This window comes from Helicoverpa zea, chromosome 26, assembly GCF_022581195.2.
Source record: "Helicoverpa zea isolate HzStark_Cry1AcR chromosome 26, ilHelZeax1.1, whole genome shotgun sequence".
Classification (NCBI taxonomy): domain Eukaryota; kingdom Metazoa; phylum Arthropoda; class Insecta; order Lepidoptera; family Noctuidae; genus Helicoverpa; species Helicoverpa zea.
Window position 1 is genome coordinate 1,719,406 of NC_061477.1, and position 20,999 is coordinate 1,740,404.

General features: G+C 34.6%; 1 protein-coding gene and 2 long non-coding RNA genes across 6 annotated transcripts in view; 2 read left to right on the forward strand and 1 right to left on the reverse strand.

Moving 5' to 3' along the window:
- LOC124643157 (glycerol kinase-like) overlaps positions 1–20,999 on the forward strand; it is a 40,158-nt gene that overhangs the window by 11,597 nt on the left and 7,562 nt on the right. For 3 of the 4 annotated variants that reach the window (XM_047182034.1, XM_047182031.1, XM_047182032.1), the window contains exons 1-8: positions 102–258; positions 14,432–14,514; positions 15,542–15,698; positions 18,195–18,296; positions 18,681–18,898; positions 19,420–19,529; positions 19,827–19,932; positions 20,415–20,607. In XM_047182034.1, coding sequence (XP_047037990.1) covers positions 249–258; positions 14,432–14,514; positions 15,542–15,698; positions 18,195–18,296; positions 18,681–18,898; positions 19,420–19,529; positions 19,827–19,932; positions 20,415–20,607 — 979 coding nt within the window. In that variant the 5' untranslated portion in view covers positions 102–248. Of the gene's footprint in view, positions 1–101; positions 259–14,431; positions 14,515–15,541; positions 15,699–18,194; positions 18,297–18,680; positions 18,899–19,419; positions 19,530–19,826; positions 19,933–20,414; positions 20,608–20,999 lie in introns of those variants that run through there. The other variant, XM_047182033.1, reaches the window with a different exon arrangement.
- LOC124643160 lies at positions 7,375–8,535 on the forward strand. The gene is made up of 3 exons (XR_006985883.1): positions 7,375–7,683; positions 7,912–8,004; positions 8,484–8,535. It is a non-coding gene; the product is annotated as an uncharacterized LOC124643160 (long non-coding RNA).
- Positions 8,273–9,432, reverse strand: LOC124643159. The gene is made up of 3 exons (XR_006985882.1): positions 9,373–9,432; positions 8,937–9,099; positions 8,273–8,309 (listed from the first exon to the last, which is right to left on the reverse strand). It is a non-coding gene; the product is annotated as an uncharacterized LOC124643159 (long non-coding RNA).

Sequence of the window (20,999 nt, forward strand, 5' to 3'; positions counted from 1 at the left end):
TAATGATTATATACGAGTTTGTGTTCGCGTAATTATTGTTTTATACCTAAATTTCATACGTCATTGTACGGTACTGATAAGCGTGGCGTGGGTGTGTAAGCCGCCGCGCCTCCAGTCCGACTGCTAGTTCCCGCGAGCATGAGCGCGTTTTGAGTGTTCGAAAATCGAATTTCGCGCCGAAATATTTGAAGTGTTTACGTGAACAGTGAATTATATTTTTTTCGGCCAGTGTTATTTTTTTTTTCTAAATGGAAAAAGGTATGTTTTCACTCGTAATTTGTAAAGTACGCTTGATTTATCAAAATGAAATATTGTTTTAATATAAAATATAAATTACAGGTTACTGAGAATAATTTACAAATACTAGATCAAGGTAATCGACTTTTCACTTTAGTTGGAGCAATAAAAATGTATGTAGTGTTATCTACTTCCTTTTTTAAAGAAAATAACCGGCATTGGTATCTACATTTGTAAGTAGTATGTCGATTGCTTAGCAAGCACTAGAAAGTAGATTACCGTCGAGGAAATTGAGGAAAATGTAAACAGAAATGATGAAACACAAAGGAAAATTGTATTTATAAATGTAATAATAAAGAAACTTGAAGAAAAATCTTATAATATTGATTTGTCGACTAATAAATTACATTTTGATAATTTAATTTTGGTCCTAAAATACGAAAAGTAATATTTGCATCAATATGTTAACCTTCTCCATAGCCGAAAAATGGTTTATGTACAAAGTTGTTTTAATTTTATTTAACTTCATCTTCATATTTGTGAGGGCCCACTAAAAACTTTAAACTGGCCTTAACTTTAATTTCGATTACATTTTGACGACTAAAACTTATCTTTCTCAGAAATACGATCGCTATCATTATGTGGTTTATTGTTTACAAAATTAAGTAAGAACTTTAAATTCGCATTAAAATCCATTTCTTAATTATAAGGGAAAAACACTGGTATTCAGCTGTATCCCGTTAGACCAGAAGCAGCCTACCTAGTTGGGGTCCAACGTAAACGCTTACCTAGTTGGGAAAAGGCTATGCAGATGATGAAGGGAAAAACCCCCAACCATTTATCAGATTGCCCATAATGACTGTCGGCAAAATGCAAACGCTAGTTTATTCTAGATGCATCCAGTTTTCTGAAAAACCTCGAAAAAAAGCAATATCGAAAATACACAGAGATATGAAGATAGATAGCGTTCCAACAAATCGTTTGGTTTGATTAAGTTTTTTCAGCGGATCGTGTAGGTGTTAACAATGCGAAATTGTTTTATGGATTTTTAGGCACGTTTTTTGAACTAAAATATCTAAAGGTTTTTTTAAAGAAAAATCAAGGAAAACATATTTTTATTGAAATAATATTTTTTTTTCAATCTTTCATTAAACAAAATAAAATATTTATTTTGAAAATCATTTCTCTGTTGATAAAGAGTGCCGGATCTTGGAAATCTAATCTTAACTTTACAACACTCACTAAAGATTAATTTCTGCCGTTTGTCTTAATCTTTATACGACGTTGTCTAGAATGGTGATAAGTATATACACGTTGATAAAATTATAACGTTTACACTATATAAAAGATGGATCATCGTGTCAGCCGAAAGACGTTCACTGCCGGACTGCTGCCTCCCCCAAGGTTCGCCAATTTTCTCGATCTTCAGCAACCTGCATCCATTCTTCCCGAAGACCTTGACCAGATCTTCCGTCGTTAGGAAAATGCATCATTTCATATTATTTAGGTACCTTAAATATACTTTGTTATGAACGAAAAGATCTGGTTGCAATTTTTACTTTCTCTTTTGAATACCAGGAAGTGTTTTTTCTGTTCTAGATGATTTTAGACAAGTTTTATAACATTTGTTACATAATATAAGATACAGTTTCCAGACTCGAGACTTATTTATCGGTGGAAAAATATCAGTCATAAATAGATTATCTTTGGTTGAAATCGCAAATTCATGCAATTCTTTATTATCAAGTGCATATCTGAAAGGAAAGCGTGTATTTGTAGATTATGGACGATAATAAAGTTAATATTAATCCAATTTGTTACTGGGTGACAAAGAAGTCACATTGGAAAGGAACAGATTAAAAAACTAGGTCTTCGGAGATAACTTTTTTATATTTTCTTGAAATATAAAGAGAATTCTCTAAAATACTGAAAAAAAATCCTGCGATAAAAATTGCAAAATCTTATTAATCAAAGTTTTATTTCATACGTTTAGTTAACTATGTTGAAGGTTAAATAAAAAAGAAAATATGCGACCATAAAAAAAATATATATATATATAAAAAAATGCACGTTTTGGCCATAATATTTCTAACTTTATTTACATTTTAGCACTAAGTATTTTTAAGTGCTTAGGCAGCAAAAAAATACTTAGTAAAAACAATAAAAAAAAAGATAATGACAGTTTTCCCGCTCTTTTTACGTGTCACGGCGGCAAATTTTCCTTATAGACAACATTGTTCATTTGCCTTACCACAGACTCACCTTGACTTTGGTATGTAATTTACTCATCTTTTACAAAAGAGGTTGTATAGGTTACGTATTATTCTAAGTAGTTCTTGTACCTTTCTGTGAACCTTGAGAGTTTATTGTAGAAATTATATTGTGATGACTTGTTGTGTGATGAATTATATTGTGATACATATACATACGTACATATGATACTGGTTAAATTATTTAGTATCTTTAAAACTCTTATCATATGTATTAGTTTCACATTTCTGCATAAAATTGGTGCCTAGATATTATATGGGCTGTTATTTGTGAGCGAATAATAAGCTGTAAATCGAAAGTATTGCTTGTGTGAAATGGAACTCATTAAAAGACTCGTAGCTTAATTTTATAGACATTTTCCCTCTAACGTCATATTTAAGGAAAACGTATCATCTGCATATAACATACGTTTTTCCTCAATCAGACGCGACGCAAAATCAAATAATTCCTTAAGTACTGGAAATCAAAAGACTTTTCATAAATGGTTCATACGCTTTTCTTTCTTTGCTATATGATCATCCCAAGAGGACAAATATAAAGAAAACATTATAAACATTTCTCCACAATTCTCTAGTTGGTCCTTCTGACAACATGAGTGACTGATTAATCCCGATAAGTTACTGAAATGGACGGAGAATTCTCAACGGCATAGCGTGACTTAAAGAAATAACCACTTAAAATAGATCCGTTTTGTATTATTCTGACTTGTTTTAGAAGTTGAAATAGAGGGGAAAAAGGACAAAAATATAAGTAGTGTCGTACTTTTTGGTTGTCAAATTACATCGAGTGATCGTGGATGTGATTTACAAGCCAAGCATACCTACCTAGCTTAGTAAGAGGATTGACCAAGGCCGGTAAAGTGCAATCCGCATTGCTAAAGACAAAAATATTAATCGTTAGCCAGACAATACAATAACAATCAGGCATTGAAATATCTTGGTTTAGAGCAAAATAATAATAGTGCAGAAGGAATCTACGTAACGTCTGCGAATCCAGACTCATTTCAATACCTGTAACGAGATCTTATGGAATATATCATTCTGAACTTGGTCTCCAAGCCAAGTTTTCATGTCATATACCAGATTAATGATTGCTGAAATATTTAAGGGCGATAATTTAAGCGTGTGAAACCAATTTGTTTGTGTCAGGATGCTATGTGGATTACAATTATTATTGCTTTCATCGTTAACATAGCTACCATTAATTTCACACTTATGACTAATTGCATCACATACATTAATGGGTTTCCTTATAGCTACAGCACGACATCCGTTGCTTTTTATGGGTGTAGGAGAATCTTGTGTACGTCAAGTACCAAAATTATTATAATGTGTGCTTTTGAAGTGCCAAAATAAATGTTCACGGATTTGTTACATTGTTCAGGATCAAGCTGTCTGCTAATCATTCATTCTTCCATGGATTTTCACCTACTTCTCTTTACATTTTTTTTACGTACAAGTACATTCGAGTGGGTTGAGCAGAATAGATTTTCAGACTCTTACTGACTAATATCCACTTAACTTCGTCTAGAGCCCTTCATATTCCAAGGTCTCTTTAACGTTTTCGAACAATCTCTCAATTCACGTTTTCCGTGAATCTGCCTAAGTAGGTACAATCCATGTGATTGCATTTTTTAATAAATTGATTTGACACGAGTGCAATCATGCATAACTAAGTACTCAAAGAGAGGCGTGATTAAATATATGCATGAATAATTTATTAATTACCTGTATCGCTAAATTGAACCGTCTTTTATCGATATGAAATTTTTTGCTGTTACTGGGTCGCAGTTTTTCAAATCTTGCTACGACTTCCTGTATCGGACCACTTGGCTAACCAATCAAATCTTCCGCTTTGTAGGCACATGTTTTTCCTTTAACGTCACAATATTTCGTAAAATAATATTTTATTCGTCATCGCTGTTGACACGCCGCCGACACTATCGCTTGACCCCGTCTCGTTATGATTAAGTTATTCAGAAAAAAATTACAAACAAATAATAAATCAAAGTCCACTGTTGTTTGTAAAGCCTTTGCTCGTGACAAAGATAAAAGTAATTATAGTTATATGCCGAAAACTGTATGGTATAAATAAAAATAGCGTTGTAAGACTATGAACCAGATAGTCGTACCTATGGGTATTGGATTGCCCGGGCAACTGGATTGAGAAGATCAGATCAGGCAGTCGCTCCTTTCAAAACACCTGTACTTAGCTGCTTACGGTTAGACTTGAAGCCTGTCCCAACATAGATAGCAAATGGCAATGTAAAGGCAAATGATAATGATATAAATCAGATCGATTGATAGAGATCGGCACATAGATGCATAGCATGGAAGAATATGACACACTGCGCCGATCCCAAATAAAATTGGGATAAGGGCAGGGGGATGACGATAAATGGACTATGAATTTGGCTTCAGTAAAAGTCGTTTTGCTGACATTAGTGACCAGTCCTTTTTCCTTGTTAAAAAATTGTTTTCATATGCAATTATAATGTTTAATTTCAAGGCTGTATATACCAGTTGTGTCTTTTAATATTCAGTTGTTTTTTGTTGCTTGAAAATGTCAATACAGTATCCGTAGTCATGAAAAAAATGTTGGAATTGCATCATACAGCACTTATGTTCAGACGAATTTACATTTACATTTGCTACTTATTTGTACGTAGAATTTTGAAGTAAAATGTTTGGATTCTTTTTATGAAAAGCCTACGCAGAATTGTGAGGTATTGCATAGTTGAACTTCACTATGAAGGCCATGCTCATTGTCCAAAAGCTATAATTCAACTTCTTTAAACTAGTTAAATCCATATTATTTTCTGCACAAATGAATTGGCGTGGTAGTCATATAATCAAGATTGACGTTGCTTATGCCATGCAAACTGGTTAGAATCGGTTTTTCTAGTTATTTCTAGCCTCTGCCAATTAGTTTTTTTGTGGTTTGGGAATAACCGAATTCGAGCCGTGCCCCCAACCAGTATTTTCCTTGTGTAACGGGTTTTGCTAGTAAACTTTCCGGTTTTGCCTTTCCTCCTCAACCTGATTGCATTTTTAGGTCATTAAAAGCGAAGTTTTTGGTTCAAGCACACGTGTCTTCAAGTTTTTCTATTGATTCAAAGGTGAGTCACTACCACTCTAGAAATTGGTTTGCCAAATCGTAGTTCAAAATTTTCCGCTACCAAAAGACCTAAGGGTATGAAAAATATTCCGAATATTTTTCGTTAAGCCGATTATGCTGAAATTCTGGTACTTTGCCAGTTTTGGCTGCATGTTTTCCAACTTTTCAAGGTCCAATGCTAATAAACAATATATGTATAACATACATGTATGGGTAACCTTGAACGCTTGTAATGTCACCGAGCGTTGACTCGCTAATCCTAAGATAGGGTCTACCTGTGGGCCTAGCATGACCGCCATAGAAACAGCTTTTGTCTACCGGAGAATCGACAAAATGACAGATTGAAGAAAGATTTCTATCGATCCGAGCATGGCGATGTTTGACATCGAGAAGAGAAATGTTTCTTTTCTTCATCGACATGTGTCTATCGCGTCGAGCATGACGACTATATTTTATCTACTTTTGACATTTGGGAGTAGATATAACTTTCTATATGAAATGTCAAATACTCTACATCTCATCGGACCTAGACAAGAGTAGACAAGAATATTATTATAATTTTAAGTTCTCAAATAGCATTTACAAAGTATTTCGGGGTCCTACCGTCGTCATGTGGTCAGTATTTATGCTGAGAAGAATCAGTGTAAAGCTCAAAGAACGAGCTATACGAGTGTTAAGCCTCTCGACATCGAAAACGTAAATGTGCAGAGATGGTGCAGTATTTGTGCCAGGAATCTGTCTCCTATATCTCAGGGTCTGCCTGTTCTTGTCAATGTAAGTACCTACAGTCTATTTTATTTTGTTGTGCTTTCCAATTGTTATCAACCAAAAATATGACAAAGTTTTCGTCCTTATAGATAAGGTTTAAATATAGAAAAAAATCTATTCACTTCATTTATTATTGTTTCTAAGATTATTTTGTCTATTATGTAGGTATTGCCTTTCATTGCAAGAAAATGATTAAACAGAAGAAAAATATTTAACAAAGTCTAATTGTTGCAGGTGCATTAGTTTTACCTATTTAAGTTGTTTTATATGTAATTATAACTCAATGTTATAATAGTTATGTATAGTATTTCCTGTGGCTTTAGAAAAAGTCTAACGGTGGGTGCCTGATTATCACTAACCTACCAGGCAGACTCGCACGGGCGTAGCCAGGGGGAGGGTTTTGGGGGTTCAAACCCCCCCCCCTGAAAAGTTAAGATAACATTTAACTATATTAATTAATTACACTCAAAAGTATGTGGTTTGGATTGGATTCTCTACGGGCGCACCGCGCCGAGCCGCTCGTCGTCGTGTCACATTCGGTAATCTTCGTGTAGTTTCATGCCGCGTCGTGCCGTTTCGTATCCCACACGCACCGCGCGCATGTCGCGTTCATTACCGAGACCGAGCGAGAGTATTTAAGCAGATTGCAATTTGAAATTGAAGAGGCATTTTGTATGTATTCAGAAGTGCTGCCTGAAAAGAGTACATCTGTCGTCAAAGCAGAACTTGAAGTGTGGAAAGCAGCTATGACTCTCACCTCCCCTACTCCAAAATCAGCTTTGGAAATGCTTAGATGGGCCTAGCATGACCGCCATAGAAACAGCTTTTGTCTACCGGAGAATCGACAAAATGACAGATTGAAGAAAGATTTCTATCGATCCGAGCATGGCGATGTTTGACATCGAGAAGAGAAATGTTTCTTTTCTTCATCGACATGTGTCTATCGCGTCGAGCATGACGACTATATTTTATCTACTTTTGACATTTGGGAGTAGATATAACTTTCTATATGAAATGTCAAATACTCTACATCTCATCGGACCTAGACAAGAGTAGACAAGAATATTATTATAATTTTAAGTTCTCAAATAGCATTTACAAAGTATTTCGGGGTCCTACCGTCGTCATGTGGTCAGTATTTATGCTGAGAAGAATCAGTGTAAAGCTCAAAGAACGAGCTATACGAGTGTTAAGCCTCTCGACATCGAAAACGTAAATGTGCAGAGATGGTGCAGTATTTGTGCCAGGAATCTGTCTCCTATATCTCAGGGTCTGCCTGTTCTTGTCAATGTAAGTACCTACAGTCTATTTTATTTTGTTGTGCTTTCCAATTGTTATCAACCAAAAATATGACAAAGTTTTCGTCCTTATAGATAAGGTTTAAATATAGAAAAAAATCTATTCACTTCATTTATTATTGTTTCTAAGATTATTTTGTCTATTATGTAGGTATTGCCCTTCATTGCAAGAAAATGATTAAACAGAAGAAAAATATTTAACAAAGTCTAATTGTTGCAGGTTCTTTGCTCGGGTCCTGCTTAGGTCATTAACAACATTACTAACCACTGTTAGCAAATTTTTTAAACAATTTGTTTTTGCAATGAATACAAGGTTAGTATACCTAATATTAGATATGACCTCTATTTCAGATTGTAGATACTGAGTGCAAAATACTGAACATAAATGCCAATTATCGTGACAGAGTTCATAAACAATCAATTTTCAATAGTTCTCTCATTAAGAACGAACTGCGCAGGCTATATGACTCTAGAATTGGACAGTTTTATCTGCTAAGAAAAAAATTACATTTTAAATAAACAACCATTATGATTTTAATATTCACATTCTTTATTAAATAATATAATTTCAATAATTTATAATTTGTAAACTGTCATTTAGCATCCTTTTTTTGTAATCTGAAACAAGAACACAAAATTAAATTATCATTCATTTTCAGGGGATTCTAGTTATGCATTAGGGTCTTGGCTCATGACACCAATAATAATGCTGATAATGTATCAGTATCAGTATGTTATTCTTTTATAATACTGTAAAAACTCTTTACCAAACACAGTTATTTCTTTTTGCAGGGTGCCTATGCTACAAGCTACAACTCTTCCCGAGGAAAGGCAGAGAGAGAGAGACACACTAATGACCTTAGTGGTAGCTTACTACAAGCTGCAACTCACAGAAGAGCAACTATTATGAATATCTTTGTATATCAACAGTTCTTCAAACCATACAGACAGAATTGAGTTGCTGGGGAGTTTGTTCCACCGCTTCTGCTGCTGATTTTCAGCCTATTTTGAATAAATGACTTTATCTGTAGCCTTAATTTTATGTAAATAAACCTTTACCTCTGTGTAAATGATTGTCTCATTTTATTTTTTATCTTAAGAGTTGTTGCTTATATTATATCACACAAGCAACAAATAGGTACTATAATTATTTAGATTAGGATTTAGGACTATAATTATTTAGAATGAAGCCAACAAGTCTGGGGAACTATTACTAGTAAATGAATATTATTTAAAGACACTTACTAATAGAATATTTCTCGTGTCAGCATTGTATGCCAAGAACTCGTTCTTTTTCCATATTTTTTCAGCAGCTTTTGAATACTGACCCATTCTTCTTTATCGTGGCCTTCTTTTCTCAATGGATCGCGATATTATCTTCTCTGTTTATTGGATGGGACTTCGTACGCTGTAAATAAACAGTTTTTGTAACGGCGAAAGTAAAAACACTTCGGGCAATAATATAGGGAAGCAAGATAACAGTGAGGAACACATTGAACTGTGCATGGCAAAGTGTTCATCAGACAATGCCACCGATCACCATTTATTGAGATTATTATGTTATTTTCCTTTGTTCTTTTCATCGTATGTATGGATAATTAATTATTGTTCGTTTAGATTAATTACACACAACTATTGGAATAATCAGTACTTTATTTATTTAATCACAAAATCTACTTACTTTTTCCTTGCCGCAGTAGTCACCAATATTAAAAATCAACAACTTAAATTAATATGTAAAATCAACAACAAGAATCGTTTTTTGTAAACAAATTAACAAACAAACATCAACCATTTTAGTTCCACAGATAAGAAATAAGTTCGATGAATACGTTTTGTTGTTGCTTTGAGTTACGTGAGTTTATGTATAGGTTCATGCGTGAAAAATAGTGCATTGACACATTTTTTTGGCTAACTAAACGTAAATTCATCGCAGAACGACCCATCACTAGCTACTTATCCGTTGCTATGGAAAGTCTTTCTCTTGATAGAAACGCGAGTCTACAGCTCGCGCCATGCTCGGGTAGAAGACATGTCGAGTGGGAAAGAAAGAGCTTTGTCGTTTCTTGGTAGAATAGAGATAGAATCGCCATGCTAGGCCCGCTGAACACATAATCTTTTAGATAAAACGACAATTGTACGGCGCAATGGATATGATTCATAATCAACAACTAATTGGTTAGTATCATGTTCCATGTTCGCAACTTGAGTATCTTGTATGTCTGTGATAGGTACATATATCAGATATCATAGTCATATATCTTTTAAATACCCCGTATTAATGACTCGATACGTAACTTTGTACTTTTGTTTCATACTAACTGTATTTGTGCAGGTAGGATCAAGACTTACCTAATGGTACTTCCTGTCGTGCGGCTTGATCATTAGTTGATTGCATTTTAAATTAGGCGTTTGGAACTGTAATTTTTATATCATATTCAAAACCAACTAATTCACATACTTTATAATGCGCTTCTTTTCAATTTCGAAATTACCTTCGTGTCCAAAGAAGAGATGAGCTGGTTTTGGATTTAAACAAACCTGATTTTGTTGTTTGCCATGGCATACATTATTATGGCTGTTCCATATACAACTTTTCCAAGACTGATTTATCGCCAAGCCTTTGATTGCCTGTCATTAATCACTCAAGTGTTAAAATTTTCATTGGTTTTTGAGTTCAGTCTTGCAACAAAACCACGTTAAAGCAAAATTGGTGACAAACATATTATTAAAAAGAATAAAGATACACACGATTTCACAATAAACCCCACTGATAAACAAAACCGTATACTACGAAATGAACCAAATATTTTTCCGGGATCATAGATACTGATAAAAACTTCGTATAACTTGAACCTTCGCAGTTAATGATAGGACGCCGGTAATTCCCACACCACTTAGATTTACTCCGTCGCGTTTTGCGATCAATTGACAAGATTTTCCTTAACCAGTAGTCAAGGCTGATGCAACTATGCAATCAGGTGCAGGAAAAGCTAAATAGACTGCACTGGAGAACAATCCGGCCATATAGGGGATAAAAGTCTTAGGAAGGAATTGTTTCCTGCTACGTGTAACTAGATTGGTTGGAATTTTTTCCACGTGCCAGTCTTGATGCGGTTTTGTTGTATTGGCAAATAGAGGTTGAATAATGGAAGTATATATTTTTTGGATTGTTAGGTTATTTAGGTCATTATAGAAGGTCCCAATTGAAAAGTCTTTGTTTTAAATTTAGTTATTTTGCACGGAGATTTGGTCACGGTATTCTGAAGTTTTCTAACCCAAGATCGATAAAAGATTAGTTATTACAACATTGTTTTATTTGGACTTCTTAAGTAGCGATAAATTAGAACTTTCTCATAACGTCAAAGTAGGTAATTAATGAAAATCGATTTAGAATACTTACACTTACACGTGTGTAGTCGATAAATCGTTGTTGTTTTCTCGATTTATTTGTTTTAAGATAAATCCTCATTAGTACTGTCTGAGGCAATTATGTTATCTTTAGTTATTTTCGATTTGATTGCAATTGTTAACGGCGGTTCCCAATATTCTGTCTATCTGTTGTTTTGCTTACTAGAGATAGGAATTCGACAATACTTGTATGGAGCTAATGTCAACTTCCAGTCTAACCGGATGTAGCTGAGTACCAGTGCTTTACAATGAGCGACTGCCCTATCTGACCTCCTCAACCCAGTTACCCGGGCAACCCAATACCCCTTGGTTAGACTGGTATCAGACTTATTGGCTTCTGACTACCCGTAACGACTGCCATGGATGTTGATTGTGGAGCCGGGACCTACAGTGTAACGTGCTTTCCGAAACACGAGTCATTGGTGTCTAAGATATGCTTAGAAAGTACATACAAACTTAGAAAAGTTGCATGCCCTCATACTCGAGAGGTTGGTTCTTTGCCCACTAGGCCACCACGACTTAGTCAAAAATCTATCTCTGGTAATCAAATCAATCTATAGATAGGATATTGGGATAGGCGTTAGTAAATTAATTGTAACTGTTGCTTATCTATGATTGTGCGTCGTAAATAGTTTAATCAAACTTGTTAGCTTTGTTTGGATCCATAGCGGCTTTTGTTATTGACATCCTATACTCGTAATAATATTTGTCAATAGATGTTTAGTAAGTACATAATTGTAACAACATGTTGTTGTTTTGTTGCTTTTTTGGCAACGTTTAGTTTCTTATCTAATTGTTGCATAACCACTGCAGATGCGATTGGCAATAACATGGTTATTTTGTTATGTATTAATGTTACTAACTTTCGTATGTTGAAATTCGAGTCTTAATTTATTGCAAAAAATGCATTCATCGATGCAAATTTTACATATCTGTTATGCTTGCAATTTCCAATAAGTCTTCAAAGTTTCCATAATATAGGGAGCTAAGGAAATGAGAATGTACAATGTTCTACAAATACAGTAATTTCGTTATAATGTCTACAGGACGGATAGTTACTAGCATAATGCAATTCACTACGAATGCCCTGCAATCAGAGCAAGTATGGCTTCATTTGCCATCACACAATTTGCTGGTTCAATCATGTCTTTCTGTATTTGGAACAAAGGTTATTTTGACCATAATTTTTCCCTTGCCCTATTTTTCTTGAAAATTTTCACGCCTCTTAATGCATAATAGGTCTGTTTCTTTTGATTGGAAATCATCAAATCACATCTCCTGCAGGGCATAGCGTAAGAGTGTCAGACTTTTACTGACTAAAACCCACCACGTTTCTTCTTAAGCCCTTTATGTACCAGGGCCACGGTAACTCTTGAACAATCCCGTAGCCCCGGCAAAGATACATATTCGGTCGAATATTTGGTTCCCGGAAAAATGTGTGCGAATTTTCGTGCTTTAGAACGAACTTAAGAACTACAAGGAATAATATATATATACACGAAAACTTAATTTAATATTCAATAAGCTTGTTAACTGAAAATTACGTCCCGTAAATGAATTACCAGAAATCGGGTCACGTAAGACTCGAGTGAAAATAAAGTGAGTATATGAATAAATAAAGAATAAAGAATTCCCTTTTGGTGAATTATTGAATTTTCTATTTGGGAAAGCCCGTGTATATTGATTGATATAACAAGGTTAAGTTAAGTGTAGGCAGCGGCAAAGGAGGTTCTTAAAATATATGGGTCTTGTTATGTTGGATTTTTTTGTATATGATAGGCATCTCATCTGCCTAACCTTTTCGCAGGTCGTCTTTCAGACTAATCGGATGCAGCTGAATACCGGTGTTTTAAAAGGAGTGACTGCCTATCTGACCTCCTCAACCCAGTAACCCGGGTAACCCAATACCCTGGCTTCTGACTACCTATAACGACTGCCAAAGATGATCAATTGACAAAGTACAATGAGTATGAAAGTATTATTATATAGTGTCTAAGGTCTTAATAAGACTGACTTGGTCTTCAGGGCTAAAACCCGCTTTCAGGGACCAATTTCTGTTTGCACATATACAAATGAGTCAACACAGACAGACATAATGCAGTTGACATATTATTATCTCAGTATATAATAAAACATTTTACTGCCCTACTCCAGTGTTTATACCAACAGTAATTATAGTAAAGATTAGTTTAATTGGTATAATACTAACTTGTGTGAAGGGATTTGTGATAATTCACACTTATCTATTAGACGAAGAATAAATAGGGTTTCGACGCAGTATTGTGGCCTATGGAAAATTTATATTGCGTATCAAAATTATTGTGGCCTAGTGGGTAAAGAACAAACCTCAAGTATAAGTGTGCAACTTTTATAAGTTTTTGTGTACTTTCTAAGTACATATATCTTGGATACCAATGACCGTGTTTCGGAGGGCACGATAAACTGTAGGTAGGTTTGGCAGTTGTTAAGGGTAGTCATTAGCTTGTAAGTCTGACAACCAGACTTACCTTGGGGCATTAGGAAACTGAGTTAAAAGGGTTAAAAGACAGACGCTCCTTGTAAAATACTGGTACTCAGCAGCATGCGATTAGACTGGAAGCCGACCCCAACATAGTTGGGAAAAGTCTAGACAGATGATGATTACTTATTAAAAGGCATCTTAAATAAATATCTGACAATATAAAATCAGTTTGTATAATTATAGCTTTATCACCATGCTCCTTAAACTTTAACCTCTTCAAAGAAGTACCGACGTTTATGTTTCTATAAGTAATGAAGATTTTAATAGTTCCGTACTAATGATAGAGCTGTGGTTACTAATCGTTTTGCTAAGCCACTATGGTACGACTGTATCAATTAACCCTAACGACATTACGATTGATAAGCCATAATCCTACTAACCTTTCGTTAATCTAGTTGCTTATCTAGCGATGATGAAATGTTCGTGTTTCAATCAATTTGTCTTAAATTCTAGGCTCTTTAATGTCGTCCGTGTTTAATTATGGCAAGATTAAATTTAATTTTCCTAACATGTTGACGGACCATTTATGACCTCTTTCAAATAATTTTCTGCACCTTCTCCTAAAACCACATTCTACTTATTCCTATTGCTTACGATCGCTTCTTTAGTAATTTTTTAACCGACTTCAAAAAAGGCGGACGCTCTCAATTCACCGGGATCTTATTTTTATGTATGTTCACCGATAACTCAAAAGACTCCTGGACTGATGTGCAAAATTCATTTTATTACATAATTCGTCCACTTCTCTCGACTTTAACGAAACGTTTTTAAGTAATAAAAGCTCAAGTCTGTGTTTGTTTATTTTCAGGCCGCACAATGCCTGTCAGGGAAGGCGCGAAGCGGCCGCTAGTCGGCGTCATAGACGATGGAACCAAGACTGTTAGATTTGTGGTAAGTAAACATGTTTGTATGGAAAACATTGATTCAAATCAACGGCCTTTCCCAATATTATTCCTATCCATCAAAAATATGTTGTATTTTGTTTGACATTACTTTTATGGGGGATGTCAAAATCAAGTCAACAGATATACTGTTGGGAACGACCTTTAAGGTACAATATATTCTAAGTGAATTGGTTTGAAATTCTTGTTACTACATAAATTGGTATAGGTATTATAAAGGTCAGGTATCTGGATTTAAAGACAATAGTTTTTATCGGGATATACGCAAGTAATATGTAAAAGTATTGTAAGTGCTGACGTTTTTACGAGGGCAGAAATACAGACGTGACCAAAAAGACCACTTGCGGACATTTCGAGTCCAAGCGTCCGAATAAAAGGTTATATTATACATATTTATAAGCTCATTGTTTTGTAGTTTTATTTGATTAAACCGGTCCATAACAGTGATACAATTTAAATTAAATGTTAACGAGGTCATTGGTAGAAGGCGTGGTGATTACGTATCCCAAATGTTTTTATAGAGTTGTTAATCAGAAACCTTTGCACTTGGAATATTATTTGTACTACATATCTTGTTGGTTTTGTCTAAGTTTCGTAACGATTCTGCCCTGATGACCTTTTTTTTATTAAAATTGGTTTCTTTATCTGTTTCGTAATATTTGAGCGGAATATTTATTTGGCTGTCCAAAGTCCACCGATTTGAATTGCTATAAAATATTCGTAATAATAAAAGGATTTTGTCTGTTATGGAAAGGTGAACGGGATTATTATTAGTCTTATTTATCGCCGATAACATATTGATTAAGGTTAAAAACTTTGTCTAACCTCCCCACTCAGAGACATTTAATGATTACTTAAGTCACTCCTTAGTGACAAATCCTTCACTAAGGAATGGCTTAAGTAACCATTAAATGTCTCTGAGTGAGGACGTAAGTAAACTGCTTTTTCATTGTGGGCATCTTAACGATGACAGAACTGAATTAAAACAGAAGAAAAACTTTTTATCGTCTTTTCAGATATATGAAGCAGAGCGATCAGATGAGCTGGTGGCGTACCAAATGGACAAAACAGAAGTCCAACCCCATGAGGGCTGGATGGAGCAAGATCCCTTAGAAATCATGCATCACATCAAATTGTGTGCGGAAAATGCCATCGATCAGCTGACGGAACTAGGTAAGGCTTTTCATCAAATTCAGATCATCATCTACCTAGCCTTTTCCCAAGTATGTTGGGGTCCGCTTCCAGTCTAACCAGATGTAGTTAAGTACCAGTGTTTTATAAGGAGCGACTGCCTATCTGACCTCCTCAACCCAGTTACCCGGGCAACCCAATACACCTAGTTGAGACTGATTGTCAGACTTACTAGCTTCTGATTACCCGAAATCAGATGCAGTACTGAATGTGTTAATTTTGTATGTAAAGGTTATTTATTTCGTCTCGACAGACAAATGTAGTATGTGCTTGAAAAATTAGCGCGCTTTTTTGTTTTAGCAACAGAAGTTTAAATAATGTTTTGTTTAAATCGCGTGTTTTACATAGATGATGTTACTGTTTCTGCAAGAATTTGGTTAGATCCATGAAGTTACTTGTTTTGATTGAAATCAGTATGTAGACAAAATAATGATGCGACGTTTTTATCGTACGAACTGTCATCGTTATTCGGGACCCGATTGTTTTTTTTTGACGTCACTGGCTTCTAATTATACTTTGTTATCGGCCGTGGTAAATCCAAAATAAGACATGCATAATGTGGGATATTTTTAGATTTTTACTGTTCATCAATACTTATACTGAAAGGAGGATTTTTGTTTGTTTGTGTGACACTCTGAAACTATGGAACCGTTTTGAAAAAATATTTCATTTTTGGGAAACTAGACTATCCCCAATGATATAACTAGGCTTTATTTGATCTGGGAACGTGAAGTAGTTTCCATAGTACGTGACTGAAACAGCTAGTAATGGCTATATGTAGGTAGGTATTATAATCCTATGAATGGCTATTTTAATCGACAATTAGTTCCTGAAACACAGTCCAAAAGTTGTATCTCTCTTGTAGGAAGTTTTGCATACCATTCTTACGTTTTAAAAGAATAATCCAATGACGATTATTTATAATTGAACCAACGTCATCGAATATATTTAGTTCAATCGACAGGTTTGTTGTATTTCATCAATTTGTTTATTAACCTCTTGTTTTTGTCCAAATGGGTAGCATTTATACTAATTGCTTCGAATTTGAACACGAAGTTTTTAATTGTTTTTCCTACAACTTTTGAGTTGCCCTGGACCCTTTGAGATTTCATTCGATAATATAGAAATGAAATGTGTTTTCTTATACTTCGGCCGTTCAGAGAATGCGTTCCTGACACCTATCAGTTAGTCACGACTAGTGATGGGCACAACATAACACTGAGTTCGTTACCGTTCCTTCAAAATGAACCGCCGCATTATTTTAAGATTATTTTCGTTTTAAATTGGCGGAATCATTTGTTTTATATTTTAGTTATTTAAGTGGAAACCAAAAAAAGGTAATATTCATATAATAAAATTGTTTTATTTATTCTTTGTTACAAGTACATTGAATTGAATGTGCGAACAGAATATTAATCAGACTCCGATTTGCTTGAGGAGGTGGTGTCTTCATCATCATCTTGGCCTACATGTATAATTATATTATTATCAATAACAGAATCAATCCTGATATCTCGGTCTAACAAAAGCCGGGTAATCAAATAAAAACAGATCGAAAACACTTGAAAAACGTGGTCTATGCGCACGAAACGACAACGGACGACTGTTTTAGCGTCACAAAATGGCGGCCCATAACGCCATTTGGGGTTACCATTTTTAATCTAAGTATAAAAATGCGGTTTGGTCATAGTTTTATTTTTATATTTCATAAAAGTTATAATTAAGTCTTATAGTCCATTATTTTCCAATTCTTAAAAAGAAAATCAAAACGTATTATTTTATATTATAACTGTATAAGAACAGATTACGATACTTGCCTGTTATTTTTAGCACAGCACTACAAAATATAAACCGCTGACATAACCTTGTAATAGCGCAGTATAGATTTAGAAAAATATTGTTTACCAAGTTATTTGACACTCAGTTTGGCACAAAATTATAACATTCATTGATTATTGATATAATAATGTTGTTTTAATGCTCCTCAATTGTTAAAACGGTAAACAACCAGCAAAAATATTTTTATCGTAACTGCAACGCCATTGCAAAGTTACGTCGTCAGTTCAATCGCGACGTGTCAGGAACGCATTCTCTGAATGGCCGAACTATAATGCAACAAGTATAAGCTTTTAACAGTGTATAAAGGCTTGTACTTAGAGTAGCGTTGTAGACGCTCACTGTATGCATACGAAATGTTGACTCCACAAGCCTTTTAAAATGATGAATAGCGCATTCGAGCTGCGCTCCTAACTTACAAAACATTTTCATACAATAATATATTTTGTTTTATAGTTGTCGAAGAAATTGTACTAAGCAATTCCTTACTGATTCGTAAGCCTATTTGCTAATTATCTTCATGTTTGCCTGTCTACTGACTGGCTTAGATGCTTCTTATTAGATTGGAACCGACCTTAACATTGAAAGTAATGTGCATTGAATAAGCACATTAGTAATAATAACTTTTTTATTTAATTTCAGGTTATAGTAAGGATGATATAGTGACGTTAGGCATCACAAATCAGAGGGAGACGACGATCGCGTGGGACAAATATACGGGAGAACCTTTACATCCAGCTATTGGTAGGTAATTTTGTGTTTAGAAATAAATATCGTACAGTATGGAGTTTATATGGTAAAATGTTAGTTTGTTTGGTTATAACTGTGTTTGTGAAACAGCAAGATTGTTACAAAAAATACTAATGATTCTATACGACTTTAATGAATAGTAAAATACATAACTTTAAGTTATTGTTTGCCTAATGGACAAGACTGAATTATGGTTCTACACTTTTTTACCGACCTGACCCTTTGTTGTCATTAGTCTATTTGCCGCAAAAAAGTTTTGTTTTTGCAAGTTTAACTTACAAATACGACGGTTGCTAAATCGCTTTTTTGTAACCGCCAGATATTCTCAAAACCTTTTTCAATTTTAGAATGTAAACCTTATTTTTTTCCTCATTTCAGCATGGAACGACATCCGAACAGACAGCACAGTGGACGCGATTTTAGCCAAAATCCCTGACCGTAACAAGAATTATTTTAAGAACATCTGTGGTTTGCCCATTTCTCCTTACTTCTCTGCGCTGAAAATGCGTTGGATGAAGGATAATATTAAAGCTGTGAGGCGAGCCAGTCGCGATAAGAGACTGCTTTTTGGAACTGTTGATACTTGGATTATTTGGGTAAGTTTGCTGATGTTTTTCAATTATTCTTTTTGCCCAAGACATACTCTTAACTTTATTTTCGTAGATATTTTACACTGCAAACACATTTACGATAAAAAAACTATGTTTTTCTATAAAAAGTATTATTTTGTGTTACGTAAAAGGAAAGTGCTGAAACGTTACTTAACTTTAGTCTTTCTTAAAAGTCTTTCTGTAGGAGCAATTTATGTAAGTCTGACTATGATAGAATAATATTTGAGCAGCACTTAAAAATTTAATGACGTTTTAATATTTGGCTGTTAACTTCATATTATCATTGATTGCAAGTAGCTTTAGCTGGGAGTGTAAAATAATTTGGAGTTTATGGCCGGTTCTTCTCCATGAGACCAACTTTTTGGAACCGTGCAACTAGTGTAGCATTTCATAGGAGCCTGCAAAGGTCTATTTGAAATAAAAAAAAAATACTTTGAATTTCTTCAGGACGGGTTTTCTTTAAAAAATATTTATTAGTGAAAATTATTGTTTTTTTTTAACCACAGAATATGACCGGAGGTCCACACGGCGGTTTGCACATCACTGACGTCACAAACGCGTCTAGAACACTTCTGATGAATCTGGAAACTTTGAATTGGGACCCTATATTGTGCAGGTAAGGTTTAAAATAGTGTAAACTACCTATCTTCCCAACCAAAACACTAGGAAGCGGTAAAAGAGGATCGTATTTGTAGGTAAATCGAATGTTATTTGACGTAAAAATGCTCATTTAATTGTCATATTTTGAACAATTGCTTTTGACTTTGACCCACATTGAAAACAAATACAAATACCAGTAACATCAACATTATAATTCAACCTCATCTTTAGAAGTTACTTTCCTGCCCGTATATACTAAATAACCTACGTCCTTTTTCAAGCTTACCTTAATGTTTTATTTCTTCTCCATCAGGTTATTCGGCATCCATCGGGACACGTTGCCGACAATTCACAGCAGCTCAGAAGTGTATGGTACAGTGAAGGACGGTTCCTTGCTGGATGGCATTAGGATATCTGGTGTAAGTATATAATGTTGGTCAGTACCTAACTTAAACAACTTTGCGTTTGTAGTAATTCTGTATAAAAAAATAAAACTCATGAATATAACTATAAACATACTTGTTGAAATGGCTATAATGAATATGCAACGTTTCTATTTAAATGTGCCAAACTTTTTCATCAATTTCTATTATCCCGAATGCTGTGTTAAGTTCGACTCAACTACAGTAACAACTTTGGCATCACTTTGAGGTCTAATTTTCACAATTGAACGAGTTTAAAAACCTTTAAATGACAAAGTTACTCTAACTGGAAGATCACCTATCAGTATATCAATGATTTAATCAACAACTTTTAGTGAAAATAAGCCTAAAATATTCTTCAAAATAATTTGCTCAATCAAGCTTTTCTTTTTATGCTCAATCCTTCTCCGTGTGAGAGGAGGCCTGTGCCCAGCAGTGGGACGATAAAAAGGCTGTAACAGAAGCTTTTCTTTTACCAGATCCTAGGAAACCAGCAATCAGCCCTAGTAGGCCACAACTGCCTTCAAGCCGGTCAAGCTAAGAACACCTACCGAAGCGGGTGCTTCTTACTATACAATACGGGAACAAGACGGGTTCAATCAACCCATGGGTTAATTACTACAGTGGCTTATAAGTTAGGACCTGATACACCTGCGGTTTATGCTCTTGAAGGTGAGTTAAAAATAAGGAATATAAAGATATCTTATTGTATAACTCTCTCTATTTACTATAAAACATGGGCTCCAACTTATACGGCAAGTAAGCCACAGTTCAATGCACACACCCGTTGTTTATGCACTGAAGGTAGGATAAAAATGAAAAAAAAAAAGTAAATAGATAAAGAACAAGTAACAGAAAAGAGATGTGTTACTGTATAGTTGATATTACTCAGGTGCTATACAACTCGACTCCACTGGTGTTGTTTGTTTTCGTGGATACGATTAATGCTTTCAATTAAGCGACCAGTTTGATCGACATAAAACAAAACTCAACAATTATTTTAAACATTAAAAAAACATAGGTAATCGATGAAAGCCGAATATTTACTTTTCGGATTTTACCGC